At 45.4% G+C, this 16,865-nt stretch overlaps 2 protein-coding genes across 9 annotated transcripts in view; one reads left to right on the top strand and one right to left on the bottom strand.

The window, feature by feature from the left end:
- Nucleotides 1-13,813, top strand: part of TRAF3IP3 (TRAF3 interacting protein 3) — a 26,984-nt gene extending 13,171 nt beyond the window's left edge. For 2 of the 8 annotated variants that reach the window (XM_003893153.5, XM_009187987.4), the window contains exons 8-16: nt 4,163-4,234; nt 6,887-7,027; nt 7,137-7,274; nt 8,889-9,024; nt 9,622-9,684; nt 10,814-10,873; nt 11,966-12,102; nt 12,841-12,954; nt 13,554-13,813. In XM_003893153.5, coding sequence (XP_003893202.1) covers nt 4,163-4,234; nt 6,887-7,027; nt 7,137-7,274; nt 8,889-9,024; nt 9,622-9,684; nt 10,814-10,873; nt 11,966-12,102; nt 12,841-12,954; nt 13,554-13,646 — 954 coding nt within the window. In that variant the 3' untranslated portion in view covers nt 13,647-13,813. Of the gene's footprint in view, nt 1-4,162; nt 4,235-6,886; nt 7,028-7,136; nt 7,275-8,888; nt 9,025-9,621; nt 9,685-10,813; nt 11,158-11,965; nt 12,103-12,840; nt 12,955-13,553 lie in introns of those variants that run through there. The other 6 variants (XR_001895739.3, XM_021927441.2, XM_021927439.2 and 3 more) reach the window with 6 other exon arrangements.
- Nucleotides 13,810-16,796, bottom strand: C1H1orf74 (chromosome 1 C1orf74 homolog). Its single transcript, XM_003893156.4, has 2 exons — nt 15,904-16,796; nt 13,810-15,209 (listed from the first exon to the last, which is right to left on the bottom strand). The coding sequence occupies exon 2, from the start codon at nt 15,132-15,134 to the stop codon at nt 14,322-14,324; it is 813 nt and encodes a 270-aa protein (XP_003893205.1). The 5' UTR covers nt 15,135-15,209; nt 15,904-16,796; the 3' UTR covers nt 13,810-14,321.
- Between the last annotated feature and the right edge of the window lie 69 nt (nt 16,797-16,865).

Genomic DNA, 16,865 nt, shown 5'->3' with positions numbered 1-16,865 from the left:
CCGTTGCAACACGAATGGAAAAGTAATCTGGGGTTGGGCCAATACAAAAACAGTTGAAAGAGGTAAAATATTGGATTAAAGCCATACTATGGAATGGGGAGAGAGGAAATACCCCAAAAGGGTAGGAGACTGGGAAAAATTTAAGAATATTGCCTTAGGCCTGCTTTCTTCCCAAAATATAGCAAGATAAACCTTAAACTTGGTAGGTTTGACTGCATTCTGCATAGAAAGAGTTTGGGCAAAGGCAAATGTGCAGAGCGGAAGATGTGAACCAGAGGAGGTAGGTGTAGAGCCAGTTGATTTCAGGACCTGTGGATTGACAATGAACAGGTCACAGCAGAATGCAGCATTTTACCAGTTACTTCAAAGCTCAAACAGTAGAAGTCTTTCTCCACGTCTTCCATCGGTCACAAAGCCCTGTGCTTATTGTAGATGCCAAATCCCTGACTCTCTGCTTTCCCTCACATGAGACGTTAGGAAAAACATTAATAGCAGGAGGCACTTTAAAAAATTATTTTTGGCAACACTTTTTGCTTTTGCAAGCCCCAGCTGAGTAACACAGGAAGCAGAAAGGGTGGGGGCACCCCCTGGCTCCCATGGTTAGAAGAATAAGCCAAACAAGATCAAAACAGGAGCTGCGAGATACCACTTCCTGCCTCCCCCAGGCACCCTGAAACTCACTGAGGGAGGCAGACCTCAAAGCCGAGCCCCCTCCTCTACCCCTAGACCGTTACAGACCGGAAATGTTACAAGAGATGGAAACGTCCAGGCCGTCTGGCTGAGAGGGCCCATGGCGTCTCGGGCCTAAAGAGAGGTGGAATTTCAAGACCTCACAAGTGTCCCACTTGGCCTGGTTGGAAAAAGCCAGAGAAAGGATAGGAAAACTGGTCACTGCTCTTTCTCTGGAAAACTGGCTCTCATTGATGGCTCCCCCGCCCCCTCCCCTACACATACACCCTACACAAAACTCCAGGCTAGAAGAACAAAACCCCTACCTGGGCAAAAGGGGCAAGTCTACAAAGGGAGGGGACAACAAAGTGGCAGGGAAGCTGTAGCTACTCAGCTGAAATACTGAAAAACTGAGAAACAGAGATTGGCTCTTCGTGCCGACCTTGCTCCCCTCTCACCCTTGAGATTAGCATCTTTCTCGGAATGTCCAAAATACCATTAGACAGACCCAGCTTATGAATAAATAGAATGTGACTTTCTGGGAAGCTCCCTTACACCCCCTGCCGCCCTTACTCTGCTTTAATATCTCTCCATTTCTTGCTTTCTTAAAGAAGTTCTCATCTTGAGTCTAATATGTACGTGTGCATGTGGAAATGTATGTATGCAGGTGGAGGGGTGTGTGTGGAGATGGAAGTATGTGTGTCCAGGTGGAACTGTGCGTGCATGTGGAGGTGTGCGTGAATGGCGGCGGCAGGCGGAATTTAATGTGGCGACGGGGTGGGCGGCAGATTGACGATAAGGCAGGTGGCACACCGTGAACGACACGGGTGACAAGGCACGTGGAGGGTGGTGGTGGTGGCGGGTGACCGTGGACAGGAAAGAGATGGTAGGTGGAAAGAGGAAGGAAGACAGTGGTGGAAGGACAGGACAAATATCTGAATGGAAGGGTGGACAGGGACATGGATAAAGAGGTGACAGACATGGATATACATCGTGATATGCGGCATCCACGTGATCCGTGCGACACGGCAAGCATCGTGGATAAGCGTGGCACGTGATCAGGCGACCGGATAAGGCATGCGTTACAGGATCCGAGCACGATAAGGCGATTATCAGCACGCGATTGCAGACGATAAGCAAGAACCCGCAGCAAAGATCATTGATATCCTTTATGCCAGTACCGGATAAGCGCGATATGGATTTCGCGCGCGATAAGCGGGATAAGATATAAGATCCGGTTAATGGATAAGGCAAGACATCGGATAGTGCGGCAGGAAACCATCACGAATATGCAAGATCCGAAAAGACATGATTGATCCTGATCACGGATAAGATCCCGCGCGATCGCAGCAGCAGGCGCGACCACGGATACGGCAGGAACTGCGATCATGGCGGCGCATCGCGGATTAATGATCAAGGGCAGCAAGACGATAAGACGATGGATGCGTACGCGGCGCGATCGGATAAAAGAGTGGAATTTTTGCGGTAAAGAGTGGTGGAATGCGTCAAGATATGGATTTCGCGGCAGTAAGAGTGGAATATCCAGCATCGTGGATAAGGCATTATGCATCGTGGATAAAAAGAGCAGGATATGGTGACAAAAGATATGGAATTTTGCAGGCGGATGGCGTGATCCGAGACGGATAAGGCACAGCATCGCGGATGGGCGCACGTGATAAGCGCAGCGATATGGATAATATCCCGCGCGACCGTGATCTGCAGCAATGCCATATTAGCGGATACACGCGATATGATGGCATCGCGCGCCAACTGATAAAGTGACCGGCAAGCGATAAGTGATACCACGCCATGATCGCGGATCGCACACGGCGTTATCGCGGATCGCGCGACGCAAATGGCGGATTAAGGCACCGCATCCATGGATAAGCAGGCGCGCGACATGGATAAGATCCTATGCCGGATACAAGCACGCATAAGGGGCAGGTGGCAGACAAGGTGACCCGAGGACACATCTGAAAGAGGGAAGGAAAGGAAGGAAGGGTGGAGGAAGGAAGGAAGGAATGGAAGGAAAGATGGAAGGAAGGAATGGACGATCTGAAAGACGGGGATAAGGTACGGTGGATAAGGTCTGTTAACGTGATGCAAAGATAAGATCCGCGACCGGATCGCAGCACGAAAAAGATATGGATACCGCGAAAGAGCGGATAAGGTGACAGGCGAGCATGGATTAAGACCAAAAGACGGATATGGCAAGATCGAAAAAGAGTATGGATACGCAGTGACTGCATAAGGAGAAAGACAGTAAGAGCATGGATATGGATAAGATCCAGCACGGATATGCGTCGGCGGATATGGCAGGCGTTAATCGCGGAAGGTCCGATGGATAAGCGTGATCCGCGACCGGATTAAGCGCACGCATACACCGCGATAAGCGCATCCGATAACGATACCGCTATAGTTGACCATAAGTGATTTCGCCAAACATAGCGGATAGCGCGGCGGCAAGACGACGGATACACCGTTAACGCGATATGGATATGCGATGGCATATGGAGGTGTGCATGTGAAGGTGTGTGTGTGTGTGTGGATGGAGGTGTGCGTGTGTGTGCATGGGAGGTGTGCATGTCCATGTGGAGGTGTATGTGTGCATGTGGAAGTGTGCGTGTGCATGTGGAGGTGTGTGTAGCAGGGAGGGAAGTGTATTAATCTCCTAGGGCTGCTATGACAAAGTACCACAGTCAGGGGAACTTCAAAAACAGAAACTTATTTTCTCATAGTTCTGGAGGCTAAAAGTCTGAGATCGGGGTGTCAGCAGAGTTATTTTCTCCTGTGGTCTCTCTCCCTGGCTTACAGATTGCCATCTCTCTCTGTGTCTCCACGTGGCCTTCCCACAGTGCCCTGATCTCCTCTTTTAATAAGGACATCCATCATATTGGATTAGAGCCCAGCCTAATGGCCTCATTTTAACTTAACTACATCTTTAAAGACCCTGTCTCCAAATATGGTCACATTCTGGGGCACTCAGGGCTTAGGACCTCAACATAGGAATGTTGAGGAGATACAAATAAGCTCATAACAGAGGGTAAAGGAGGGAATAAACATTCTTCTGGGAGGGGAGACTGTGTTAGCCTTACTGGCCTACATTTTACAGGGAAAGGTCCATGTACAAGACTGAGAAGAGGTGAGGAGTGCAGAAGTGCCTAGAGAGGGGAGAGAGGTAGTGAGCGAAAGGGTAGCTTAGAAGCTTTCCTTCCAGGGCTCCCCTGCTATGCTACTGTGAGCCATCTGATAAAAATGGAGGTAAAAAGAGGACTTAAGGCCAGTCTGATTCTTTCTTGTCCTAGTCTAGAGAAAGAAGAGAAGATCCTCTTCTATTCAGCATCCTTTGTCATCTTTGCTCCTGCCTGCCTCCTGAAAGAGTTCACTGTTTGAGCACCAACCATGTGCTGGGCAGTAGGATAGGAATATAGAGTCAAACTCCTTGCAGACTAGATTTTGGCCCACACTCATTAACTCATCCCATTTGCTCCAGGGACAACTTAATGAAGACAAACTGAAGGGGAAACTGAGATCCTTAGAAAACCAGCTGTACACCTGTACCCAGGTAAGCATTCTGAAGGATATTTCCATCTCGGGAATCTAGAATTAAATGTGAAGAATGCTTGAACCTCAATCTTACTTTTGAGAAATGCCACCAGATAGAGAATAACACACCCATTCCTACTTACCCAGTTCTGGCTTGGCCATTTTCACTTTAGTCTCTAATTCACTAGATCACTGTCTCCATCCTTCTTCCTCTCCCTTTCTCCCAGTATCCTTCTCTTTGCACCCTGGAGGAATCCCAGCACTAACCACTTTGTCAGCTCCAGGGGAACCTTGAGAATACCTGAAACTGTAGGGAAAGGCCCTTGGTAAAGATTCACACCACCCAGACAGATCTTTACACATCCTAATCTTTGAACAGATGAGTTAGATGTTATAACGAAGTCTTAGAAAATGATTTTCATTCCATGGGCAACTTTTTTTGTTTTTTCTAGCAACCCCTAGAAGAATGTAAAAGCTCTTTTACTTGGCTCTTCTGTAACACCATTTTCCAGCATTAGTAATCTCCTGATTGGCCTAATCTTGGTTTACAAGAGATAGAAAGAAATCAGCTTTCACATTTGAGAAGTGATGGATACCTGACAGGTGGGGAGATGTCAAATAAGAGAATGGGGTGGAACAGGCAGACTTCTCCCATCTGGAGTTAGAGAGAGAAGACAGTTGGCCACATAGATGGCGTCTCACAGGGGAAGAGAGTTTATGGAGTCTATAAGTTTCTTGGTCCACAACTTTCATTTATTCAGTATGACTTGCTTTGTCAGGACTAAATAATGCCAACCAAGTTCACAAGAGACCAATATATAATCCAGAATGCCAATCTATTCATTTTCAATAAGGAATAACACATAACCAGTGCCCAGCATGGATGGTCATTGGATGCCCAATAACTGGGACATCCCCTACATATGACCTCAACCAGGTTAATTCCTGAATCTAGTTTTTAATGAAAGTTCCAAAACTATAAGACCCACTCAAATTTAAATCCAAAATTTCAGACAATTCCAAAGCTAAATGGAAATGATTTCATATTGATCCCTAAATTTTTGTCATCTGGTCTACTGCTTACACAGTGGGTAATCCAGAATTGACAGTAAAATCTGCCTGCCTTCTCCGAAATCACAGGACACAAAGATGAAAGAAAGGGAGAAGGCAAGACCCCCAGTGAATTTGCAAAGCTGTGCTTGTGTCTCCTTAATCCTGCAGCCAGGAGGAATTTTATAACGCGAATGTATTAATTTTAAACCATTAAGTTCATTAGGCATTGTAGAGAAGCTACAATGATTTTACTTCTTTGATTTTTTTTTTTTTTGAGACGGAGTCTCGCTGTGTCGCCCAGGCTGGAGTGCAGTGGCCGGATCTCAGCTCACTGCAAGCTCTGCCTCCCGGGTTCACGCCATTCTCCGGCCTCAGCCTCCCGAGTAGCTGGGACTACAGGCGCCCGCCACCTCGCCCGGCTAGTTTTTTGTATTTCTTAATAGAGACGGGGTTTCACCGTGTTAGCCAGGATGGTCTCGATCTCCTGACCTCGTGATCCGCCCGTCTCGGCCTCCCAAAGTGCTGGGATTACAGGCTTGAGCCACCGCGCCCGGCAATGATTTTTTTTAAAGCAGCAGCAGTATGCTCCCTCCCTGAAGGAGTTTACAATCCAGTAGGAAAAACAGATGAGTCAACAGAGTAGAATAATAGAGGCATGCAGGGTATACTATGTGAACACTATGAACACTAAGAAAAGCTGCCTAATCTATAAGACATTGTGGGATGGGGGCAGTTGGTCAATTTATCAGAACTGATGATACTGGACTGAATCTTGAGTATGAGTAGAAGTTAACCAGTTCTAGGCAGAAGAAGCTATATGGGTAAAGGCAGAAGCCAAAAAAACAGAGTGCTAGGGGATCTGCAAACATCTCAGCTTAGGTGGAAGTAGCATGGGATGAAAGTCTAGGCATGTAAGTGGAGCCATGACAAGGAGTTTGGATGTGATTCTTAGGATGCTGAGAATCCATGGAGAATTTATGCAGGAAGTGGCAAGATCAGATTTGCATTTTAGAAAGAACCCTCTAAATGCGGGACTGAAAAGGGACTGAAGGGAGGCAAGATTTGAAGAAAGGGAAGCTGTTGCATTAATCCACATAACACTACTACTAGAGCCTGAACTAAGGAAGCAGCAGTAGGGATAGAGAGGAGACAGATATGAACTATGAAGGAAACTGTCAAGGTTCAATGACCAACTGATTACTGGAAGGAAATGAGAGAGAAAATGAAGATTGACTCCCAATCTTCAAATGAAGATTGGTTTAGCGTTTGGAAAAGACTAGATGGATGATGACTCTGGTCACTGAGATAGGAACCCCAAGAAAAAAGAACATGTTTAGAAACATGAGTCCTGTTTAGACATGTTGGATTTCAAGAGCTTGTGGAAGGCCTCAGATATAATGCCCAGCAAGCCTAGGGCACTGTTTATTATGCCCCCCTACTCATCTCTCATTGCCTGAGGGACTCTCCCTGCTAGCTCTACCCTAAAAGAAAAGGCTCACTAGATTACTGGTATCTCTGCCTGGGGGAAGAACCAACTTCTTTTCATTTCTGTATCCCAGTTCAGGATTTGGCACACAGAAGTTCAATGTGTATTTGTTGAATTGCATCAAATTTACAGAAATACTCCCCTTGGGGAATGAAAAAAGTACTACTGGAGATGGAAGACCAGAAAAACAGCTATGAGCAGAAGGCCAAGGAGTCACTGCAGAAAGTGCTGGAGGAGAAAATGAATGCAGAGCAGCAACTACAGAGCACACAGGTATGGGGATGCCACACAGACCTTGGGGTTGGGGACTCCAGGCAGCTTGGGGAACAAGGGAGCCAGCTGCACAGCTCCCTGGAACCCTCTCCTCTCTGACCTCCCTCAGCGATCCCTGGCCCTGGCAGAGCAGAAGTGTGAAGAGTGGAGGAGCCAGTACGAGGCTCTGAAGGAGGACTGGAGGACCCTTGGGTCCCAGCACAGAGAGCTGGAGAGCCAACTCAACGTGCTTCAGTCCAAACTGCAGGTACCAGGCACTGGGGGTGGGGAGGGAAGACAGGGTATGGGGAGGAGGGGTGGTGATGAAGAAGCTGTTCTGGATTAGGGACTCCAAAGGCAGCTGACAGCATCTGGCTTTCAGTTCCTCAGTCACCACCTACTTTGTACCAAATTCACTGTTTTGGCTCTGAAATTTAATTTCGAGTTTAGCAAGGATGTCTGCACTGCTCATGCAAATGAACTAAGCGTTCATTGGAATGACACCATCACCATCCAAATGAAAAGAACTGGCTGGAATATACATCAGCCTACTAATGTCATATCCCAACCCACTCTCCAAACTCCATCCCAAAAAAGCATCCAGTTCAGAATTGCCCACTGTTGGCACAGAAAAAATGTCACTAATTTATTTACAAGTGAGTACTAACTAACACTTTTTGCCAATGTGTTTTTTAAGCAATTACATTTAGCAATTACAATTAGACTCCTGGCATCCTCAAGGGTTCCATCATCTTCAATCTGTCCTAAGACTCGGTTTCCCCATCTATAAAATGAGGATAATAGTACTTACATCATAAGGTTGTTCTGAGTATTAAGTAAGATGATCCATGTAAAGTACTTAGCACAATGCCTGGCACATAAAAGCACTCAGTAAATATTAGCTATTATTTTGCATAGATTTATTTACTTGGTTTGGAGTTTTGAGGATCCACCTCAAAAGCTGATCTTTATAATTTTCCTGAAACAGGGCTCAGAACAGCCCACTTGATAAGAGACAGAGTATGTGAGTCTTATCAAAGGAGTGAACCTAGCTGGTCACTCTGCGTGGTATCCACATCTCAACCTTTGCTGTTCTCTTCTTCCCATCACCTATAAGGCAACTCCTATGAAGATTTTGGGGGGAGGGGGTTTAACTTTGAATCTTTGTGGAAAAAAAAAAGACCCTAACAAAAAAAAATTGATACTGCCAGAGGAAGAATAAAAGAGAAAATGAAAACATCTAGAAAACTGATGACTTCGTATTCCTTAATTTGGTGATTTACCAAAGTGTCAAGACATGAGTCCCACGCCAATGACAACCACTTACATTTCCCCTAGAATGGCAGATTTTTTAAAGTACTGGGTTTCCTAAAGCAATTCTTATTTTATATATTCTAATTTATGTACATGAATGTGTCACTTAGACCTGTCACTAGAGATGGTTTAGAAAATAAACTTACACTACACATGCCTCAGTCCACTTCAAAACTACTGGCACATGCCTATAGTCCCAGTTACTCAGAAGGCTAAGGTGGGAGGATTGCTTGAGCCCAAGAGGTCAAGGCTGCAATGAGCTATGATGGCACCACTGCACTCCAGTCTGGGTGACAAAGTGAGACCCCATCTCTAAAAATAAAAATAAATAAATAAAAGACACGAGTTCCTTGTGAATATCAAGTCTTATTTGCTGTTATAAATGTGAGGAACAAAGCAAAGGGAAGAATAGGAAAAAAGAAAGACTTCTCTATTTTCTCATCTACCTAACATTCCTTCTATCTCTAAAACTCCAGAATTTTCTATATTTTCCTCTTCCATGGTATCTGCCCCCAACCTCCACCCCAACACTGACCTCCTTCTATATGGCCCCTCCTCCTCCTTACAGGGAGCAGACAGCAGGGACTTACAGATGAACCAGGCCCTGCGATTTTTGGAGAATGAGCACCAGGAACTGCAGGCCAAGATTGAATGCCTGCAAGGGGACAGAGACCTGTGCAGCTTGGATACCCAGGACCTACAAGGTACTCTTCTCCTTGGAGGCTTTGGGCGCATGGGAGCCATGGCCAAGTGAGCTAAGAAAAAAGAAACTAAGTTAAGAGAAAGGCTTCAGCCTTTTATTTGTTTGCTTGATTGGTTGATTGGCTTTGTAATCTCATTTTACCTTGAGGGAGAGGCAGGGCTGTTTTAATCATCCAAAATTGAAAATTAATTTCACTGTACCAGATAGAGTATCCTTTTGTTTAGCTCTCTTTTTTAGCCCATCCCTCTGGGCCAGATCACAGCTGCTCCCACATCAGTCACATATGTCAAGGCCACATTCCTAATTTGAAAGGGAAAGGCCAGTTGAAACACAAGGCATAGAGAAAGTCTCTCAGTCACAGCCTCTGCGTCCGAGGACTAGATAGTGTGTAAAGCCTCAATGCAACCCAACATTGTTGATGCACAAAACCTGAGGTACTTGGCTTCTGGTTTACCTCTTCAGAACTGGGACACAACTTCCAAAAGACACATGTTAGAGGCCACGACAAGACAGCATCTATTACTAATTTCCATCCTTAAGTACTGAGTTCATTAAGTCTTGGGTTCCTTTATTTTGGCTTGCATTATTGCATTTTCAGATCAACTAAAAAGGTCAGAGTCGGAGAAGCTCACCCTGGTGACCAGAGTACAGCAGTTGCAGAGTAAGTTTGCTTTCCAGATTCTGAAAGTCCACAGGGTTTTCCTGGGGGTCCTGGCCCATAAAAGGCACCCAGAGTAGGGACTAAGGGCCCAGTCTTTGGCATATGCTCTAACTCTGTGCATTTTCAGACCCTCTTCTTGTGAAGTGAGGTCATTTACATAGCTCTCCATAAATTATGTATTAGCCTCTGTTCTTTTTTTTCTACTTTTCTCCTTCCATGCCAATGACACCACTTACATTTCCCCCAGAATTGCAGATTTTGTTTTAAGTACTGGGTTTCCTAAAGCAGCTCTTATTTTATATATTGTAATTTATAAGTACATGAATGTGTCACATAGACCTGTCACTAGAGATGGTTTAGAAAATAAGCTTACACACTACACGTGCCTCAGTCCACTTCAAAACTACATATTGGGCCCAAAGAGGAAAAGGGCCTTTTCAGAAGAAAAGCAGTTTCTGAAAAGCTGGAGAACCTGACTCAATACCGCTGCTGGTTGCCCACCACTTTAACCTCTGACACCTGATAGAGAAGCTTCATGCAAACAGCAATGATTATTAAGAGGGCAAAGCAACCGCAGGGGAAAGGGAAAGTCTTCAAGCAAAGACTTGAAGATAGAGACATGGTAGGGGGAGAAATAAGGATGCTATATTCATAGCAAAGTACCACAGACTGGGTGCCTTGAAGAACAGAAATGTATTGTCTCACAGTTCTGGAGACTAGAAATCCAAGATGTCAGCAGGGGTGTTTCCTTCTGAGGGCATTTACGGAAAGATCTATTCCAGGGCTCTTTCCTTGGCTTTGCAGATGGCCGTCTTCTCTCTGTGTCTTTCCCATGAACATATCTGTGTCCATATTTCTCCTTCTTATAATGACACCAGTGATATTAGATTAGGGCCCACCTGAATGACCCCATTTTAATTTGATTATCTTTTAAAGAACCTATCTCCAAATAAGGTCATAATTTAAGGTACTGAGGGTTAGGACTTCAACATATAGATTCTGAGGGACAAAATTCAACACATAGCAGATAGGAACATATTTAATAACTAAGGTTCTAGGCAAAGTTCTGAAAAGAAACTCTTTGTAGTAAATATGCTAGCATAGACAAGTTCCTTGTGTTTTCCAACAGGTCTGCTTCAGAATCAATCCTTACAGCTTCAAGAACAGGAGAAACTCTTAACAAAGAAAGGTCAGCAAATTTATTAACCACAAATTCTAAGATACTGCTCTTCCCTTACCTGCCTAGAGGCAGCGGGATGGACTACATGACCTCCTGGAGTCCCACCCAGTTCTGAGAGTCTGTTAAGTCCGGGATGTGTGGGAGCTTTTTAAGGACTGATCATTGGCTCTGAGGACACTTCAACTAGTTAGCCTTCTATCCTGAGGTATATAAACTGTGAAAAAGGGTTTCTATTCTCTCTGAAAGCACATGTTTGTGTTGAACATTTCAATAAATTTATTTTGAACTCAGGATTTCATGTCAATTTTTACACACTTGATTTTCCAAATCACATCCAACTTCCCAGCCCCAAACCACATAGCATGCCAGAGTCAACTCACTCTTAGCCCTAGAGAGTCTACTGTCCATGTTTACTGAGAATTCACCGTGTATACAGAGGGGCAATAGCTCCTCACCTGTCCACTACACATGACCTTTTGTTTTCTCCTCACAATCACTGGGCATAATATAATAGATAATGCAGAAATGTTTATGCCCACATAGTATGGATAAGACCATGAAGGTCTATGGTGGCACAGACTAACAACACAGCTACAACAATCCAAAACTTCTGACTCCTAGTCCATGCTCTTTTCACCAAGACTAAGACTGCAGGGTGGCTAAAAAAACATCTTTAACCATATGAAGATAAATTTTAGGATATGACTGCCATCTTCACAACTTTCAAATGAGGACATCAGGGAAAAGGGGTTATATTAAAGCATCCACCAAACTTATCTGACAAACTAGGAAGAATGTGACATACAACCAATGAAATTCAATTAATAAGTATTCACTAAAATTATCTAGCACTAGATAAGACTGGGGATACAAAGAAAAGATGCCAATCTTGTCCTCAAGGGGCTCAGATTCCAGCTGTCTGTCCAAGCTTAGCAGGGGCCTAGTGGAAGTTAACCTTTATGTCAAAGAATGCCATCAGTCTAGCCAAGAGCACGTCCTCCCAAGTTCCCTCCCCTCTCCCCACTCCTAGTGGCTCACCCTCAGGGCCCTTCCTCAAAGGTGTGGGCCTCACTATCACCAAGAATCTGGCTGCTTTTTTAGATCAGGCTTTGCCCGTGTGGAGTCCAAAGTCCTTCCCTAACGAAGTGGAGCCTGAGGGTACAGGGAAGGAGAAAGACTGGGATCTCAGAGACCAGCTGCAAAAGAAGACTTTGCAGCTCCAGGCCAAGGAAAAGGAGGTGAGAGGGTGACCTGAGACAGTGATGGCTCATCTGCAGAATAGCAGAGAAACCTGGGAAGCAGCCAAAGAGCAGGGATTTCAAAGTTTAGGCTGTGACTGGATACCCACAGATATTCATTTGCCTACATAAAGTGTCTGTGCTTCTGGGCTGACTTGTCAATCTTTTCCCTTCCTTATTTACACCAACTCCTATTCAAGGTTTTATTAACTGGTTACCTTTTAGAAAGTTGACCAAAACTCAAACACATTTAATAAAAATATTAACTTCTCAATATGTCGTCCCACATTGAGTATCTTAAGTCTTTATACGTCTTTTAAAGAGTAAAACTCTTCCTTTGTACAACTCACAAACATACACATCCCCAGAAGTATTCATATGCAACTAGCTCCTGGGAAAGAAACTTGTACTAAGGTCACTTCTAGGTTGTTTGTGCTATAAGAACTTCATTTTTCAGTGTCTCTCATTTGCAAAGCACTTGCACGTAAAGTCATATAAAAGAACTTAAATGTATAAAATGTAATATTATAATATGCAGTATTGTCAATCATTTAAAATGAACACATTCCAGACAATGCGAGACAGTCAAAAGACAAACTCAAATCCCTGAGAATGGCTGGGAAGGGAGGATGGTGGTAAAAATTCCAAATGAGTGAAACTTACACAGGGCAGTCTCCCCTACCTGGGCTCTGTCCTAGACAGAAGTGACAGTGACGACTTTGGTGATGTTCTCCCCAGTGCACAGAACTGCATTCAGAATTAGACAACCTCAGTGACGAGTATCTCTCCTGCCTGCGTAAGCTGCAGCACTGTCGAGAAGAGCTGAACCAGAGCCAGCAGCTGCCTCCCAGAGTAAGAGGGTCTCTCCTTCCCATAAAGCCCTGGATGATGGGATGATTCCTTCCTTAACCAAGATTTGCAGATAAAATATATCAGCCCACGCCAACAACTGGCCATCCTGTCCCACTGTGCTTGGTTTATAACATACTGACATTATGGCAACCAATGGAAAAAACACTGGACTCGTGCATCAAAGCCCAACTTTCATGGAACTCTCAATGCCAGAAGGAAAGACTCACTCTTAGCTAAAGTATGAAAGGGTGTTCTTTTAGCCTATGATAAGCATGGTGGCAAGAATAGAAGGACAACAAAAGTACTGGGGAATACAAACAAAGAATACAATTTTGCTGAGTTATTTTCCACCCTTCATTATTCATATCAGTATTTATATATCTGGTCCCTGATGGATATGGCTCCCTGGGCCAGAGAACACTGGTTAAGTGGTTTTACCCCAAGACAGGTGACAGAGTGGGAGACAGAGTAAAAAGCTTTTTCTCTACCACTAACCCAGGGTTTTCTACTAGGCTAGAGTAGGAAAAAGAAAGACTTTTGCCTATATCTTTTCCAGTCAACTCATAGCCACTTTCTTCTGTCTCCCTGTCCCTCTGCAGAGGCAATGTGGGCGATGGCTCCCAATGCTGATGGTAGTGATTGCTGCAGCACTAGCAGTGTTCCTGGCCAATAAAGACAACCTGATGATCTGAATAATTTGTGACAACTGTCTCGGGTGAAAATCAGAAGCAAGCAACTCAACAAAAAACTCAGAAGGTTTGGGTACATTACAGCTTGGGCTTTCCAACTGACTTAAGATTTCTGACTTTTTGTTATTTTCTTAACCTAGTGTAAATAAACTTCACCTGACCAGACTGTTCCTCAGAACTCTCAGTTTATTCCTGAAAGGTGTATTACATTAACAAGTATCACATATTTAAGCATACTGGTGGTCTACTCTCCTCAAATTCAGTTGCAGGCATATAAACACGCAGAGAAACCCCCAGCCCTACTTTCCTAGCAGACAGCACCCACATAGAGCAGGTATATTTAGACGGTTACCATGCAAGAGTGTTTGGCTTGTCTTCCACCACCCTGCTTTTCCTCTATCACCTCTTTCCTTCTACCTCTTATCCAGTGAAAATGAAAGCATATCCACTAAGAGGACTTCCTAGCATAGAAATGGCAAGTAGGTACTATCTACCAATTTGCTACTAGCACCACCACTACCTATTTACATGCCCTTTGCATTTGCAGCCAATGGATTAGAGCATTGTGCCTTAGTGTACTCAAGACACTTGGAATTGGCAGTTGAGATGATTATTTGCCATCCCCAACCTAGAGATGATCATTTACTGAGTACCTTCTATGTGAGAGGAGAGTAAAAGTCAGAGGGCCACAGCCGGCAGTGTGACTATCTCAGAGGAGATGCTGAGATCAGCAAAGTCATTCTGAGTCCTAAAACGGGTTCTGAGGTCCTTCTCCCAGGTGTTTAGAATGTGTCTCAGGCCTGGGAACAAGCTCTCTGGGACACTAAAGGAATAGAGCAGGATTGGGGGTCGACCTAGCAACCATGAGATCCGGGCAGTGAATACTCGTAGTGGAGTCAGAGCTAAGCAGTTGTCATCTCCCTGGTTCAGGTGAAAGGTATAGGGGACAGGATAGCCCAGGAGGATCCCAAATACAGTACAGAGATTCCAGTCTGAGGAATGGAGCCTGCTGTGGGAGACTGCAGAGGGAGATAAGTCCCTCTGCAGCCCCTGCAAATGTGTGATGATCTCAGCCACGAGGGCCTTCAAGTCCTGAAGCTGGTCCAAGGAGCAGACAGAAGGGTGAGGCTGGCAACTGGAAACATCCACAAAGGCTATGGTACCAAGCAGCACCTGCTCCAAGTGCTGACATACATGCTCAGGACTGACAATCAGGCTGTTTTCTCCAATCTCAAGGATGTGAAGTCCAAAGGTCAGGAAGCCAAGCCCCTGCAGCTCCTCCAGATAGCTCTGGAGCTCTGATGCCCCTGCACAGTTGCAATCATAGAGCACAGCTGGCTTCAGTCCCCGGGCCACAGCCAGCACCTCTCCAGCTAAGTGAAGGCAGATGGCTTGGGGTGGACTCCGTCTCTTTCCCATGCCAAGGGTCTGCTGAGCAGCTGCCACCAGCAGCTGAGGTCTCGGTGACGACATGAGATCTAGAAGTAACATCAAGAATGGCCTCCTTAGCTAGCCAGAGTTCCCTTCCCTGGGTGGCATCTTTAAGCCAGACACTTGAGGAGGGGCCTAGAAACAAAGCAATAGCAGGGAATTATTAACAGCCAGTGACACACCACGAAACCTGACAACAGCCTTCCCGTTAAGTCGAAGTATCTTCCAAAGGTTATTCTGTCCCTCCCTCTGCTTTGAAATGGTGACCCAGCCCAGACAAGATAGGATCAATGCTACCTGATTTTTCTGGTTGACTTGGTCTCCCTCAATCTTAAATTCGTGTGTTTTTCTAGCCTTATAGCTAGATTTATATTCCCTCTGGCTTTTATTCTAAATTTTACCTGTTGCAAATTACGTTCTCTGGTTCAAACCTTAAGGAGCTTGGGTCAGAGGCGGAGGCGGGGCGGTGTTTGGCAAAATTCACAGCATTTCGCCCAAAAGCCCTTCTGGGACAGAGCTCCAAGTTCCAAATGTATCCTTTCCACTGACAACTCCCCTACTCTTCCCGCCAGAGAATAGTTATAAGAATAGCAATTTGATTAATATACACCAGAATGTGGACTAACAACCATCTCACCCTGACACATAAAAATGAATGAATGAAATCCGCTAGAACTGCATACGGTAGTATTTTAACTTCTGCTGGCCCCGCCTTCCCTTTCTGTCCGACCAAGGACCCTCGGAAGATGGGATTTCTCCGATCCACACGCCCCACACCAGAGCATATTACAGTGATTTGCTAAATGAGGCATAAGTCTCTCTCACATACGTTCTTTTTCCACGTCCGCTACAGGTTCGCGGGCTCAGAAACTTTTTGCGGCTTCCTGCCTGCTGCCAGAAAGGCAGCAAGTCCCCAACGCCCAGCCGCAAGTAACACTGGAAATCCCGCCCGCGCTGGGAAGACCCTCTCAGCTTGCTCTGCTCCAGTCGGGCAGGCACCTTCTTGCGCATGCGCACCCACTCGAGTGCCGCCCTCTTTTCCCCCCATTCCGTGACATCATCCAGCCGCTCGCGCGCCTCGCGTTAGAACCACTAGCGAGGCCGCCTTGCTGCGCGCCGGAAGTTTGGGGAACCCTGCGACCCGCCCTTTCCTGTCAGACAGAACGCGGCCCCACCTGTCTGCTCAGGAACTGGGAAGGGCGGAAGTGAACGAGAAAAGGCGGAACCTGGTGAAACTGGTTTGCCGCTGCTGCCCTCATTTTGCTTCGCAGAACTTCCTTCTTGTGTTATGACGTCTGGTGTCCCACTTGACTGGGAATCCAGAAACAGGGCACACAGCACTTAATAAACACCTTTGATTTGTGTCTGTGGAAATACGTTTTGTCCAGACGAAACATACCTCAAGGCAATTAACATATTTTGCAGAATAGCCTCACCTGTGGGTGATGCTGAACCGTTTTAATTTTTTTTAACTTGACTTCCCTAAATCCTACATTCGAGAGGCCTACAAGAACAGCTCTCTAGGGAGGGTGTGAAGGTGTGAGTATTCACTTTGAACAAATATGTGCCAGTCATGCTGCTAGGCCCTGGAGGTATTGCAGTGAGCAAAACAGACCAAACCCCCACTTTCATGAGGCTTAAGTTCATGTCTACTGAATCCAGTTTGCTGATTTCAAATAAGAAATGAGAAGTGACGACACAGAGGCTTTCCAGTTAGGTCATTACAAAGAAAAAGTGCTATTTCACGTAAGAGTTAACACCTTTTTAACTACCAGCAATTTGACCCATGCC

This window comes from Papio anubis, chromosome 1 (assembly GCF_008728515.1).
Source record: "Papio anubis isolate 15944 chromosome 1, Panubis1.0, whole genome shotgun sequence".
NCBI classification, from domain to species: domain Eukaryota; kingdom Metazoa; phylum Chordata; class Mammalia; order Primates; family Cercopithecidae; genus Papio; species Papio anubis.
The sequence above is the reverse complement of the archived record's forward strand: the minus strand, read 5'-3'. Positions and strand labels throughout refer to the sequence as shown.

Excerpts from the sequence above, each read along its gene's own strand:
- C1H1orf74 (XM_003893156.4), bottom strand. The coding sequence starts at position 15,134 with ATGTTACTTCTAGATCTCATGTCGTCACCGAGACCTCAGCTGCTGGTG.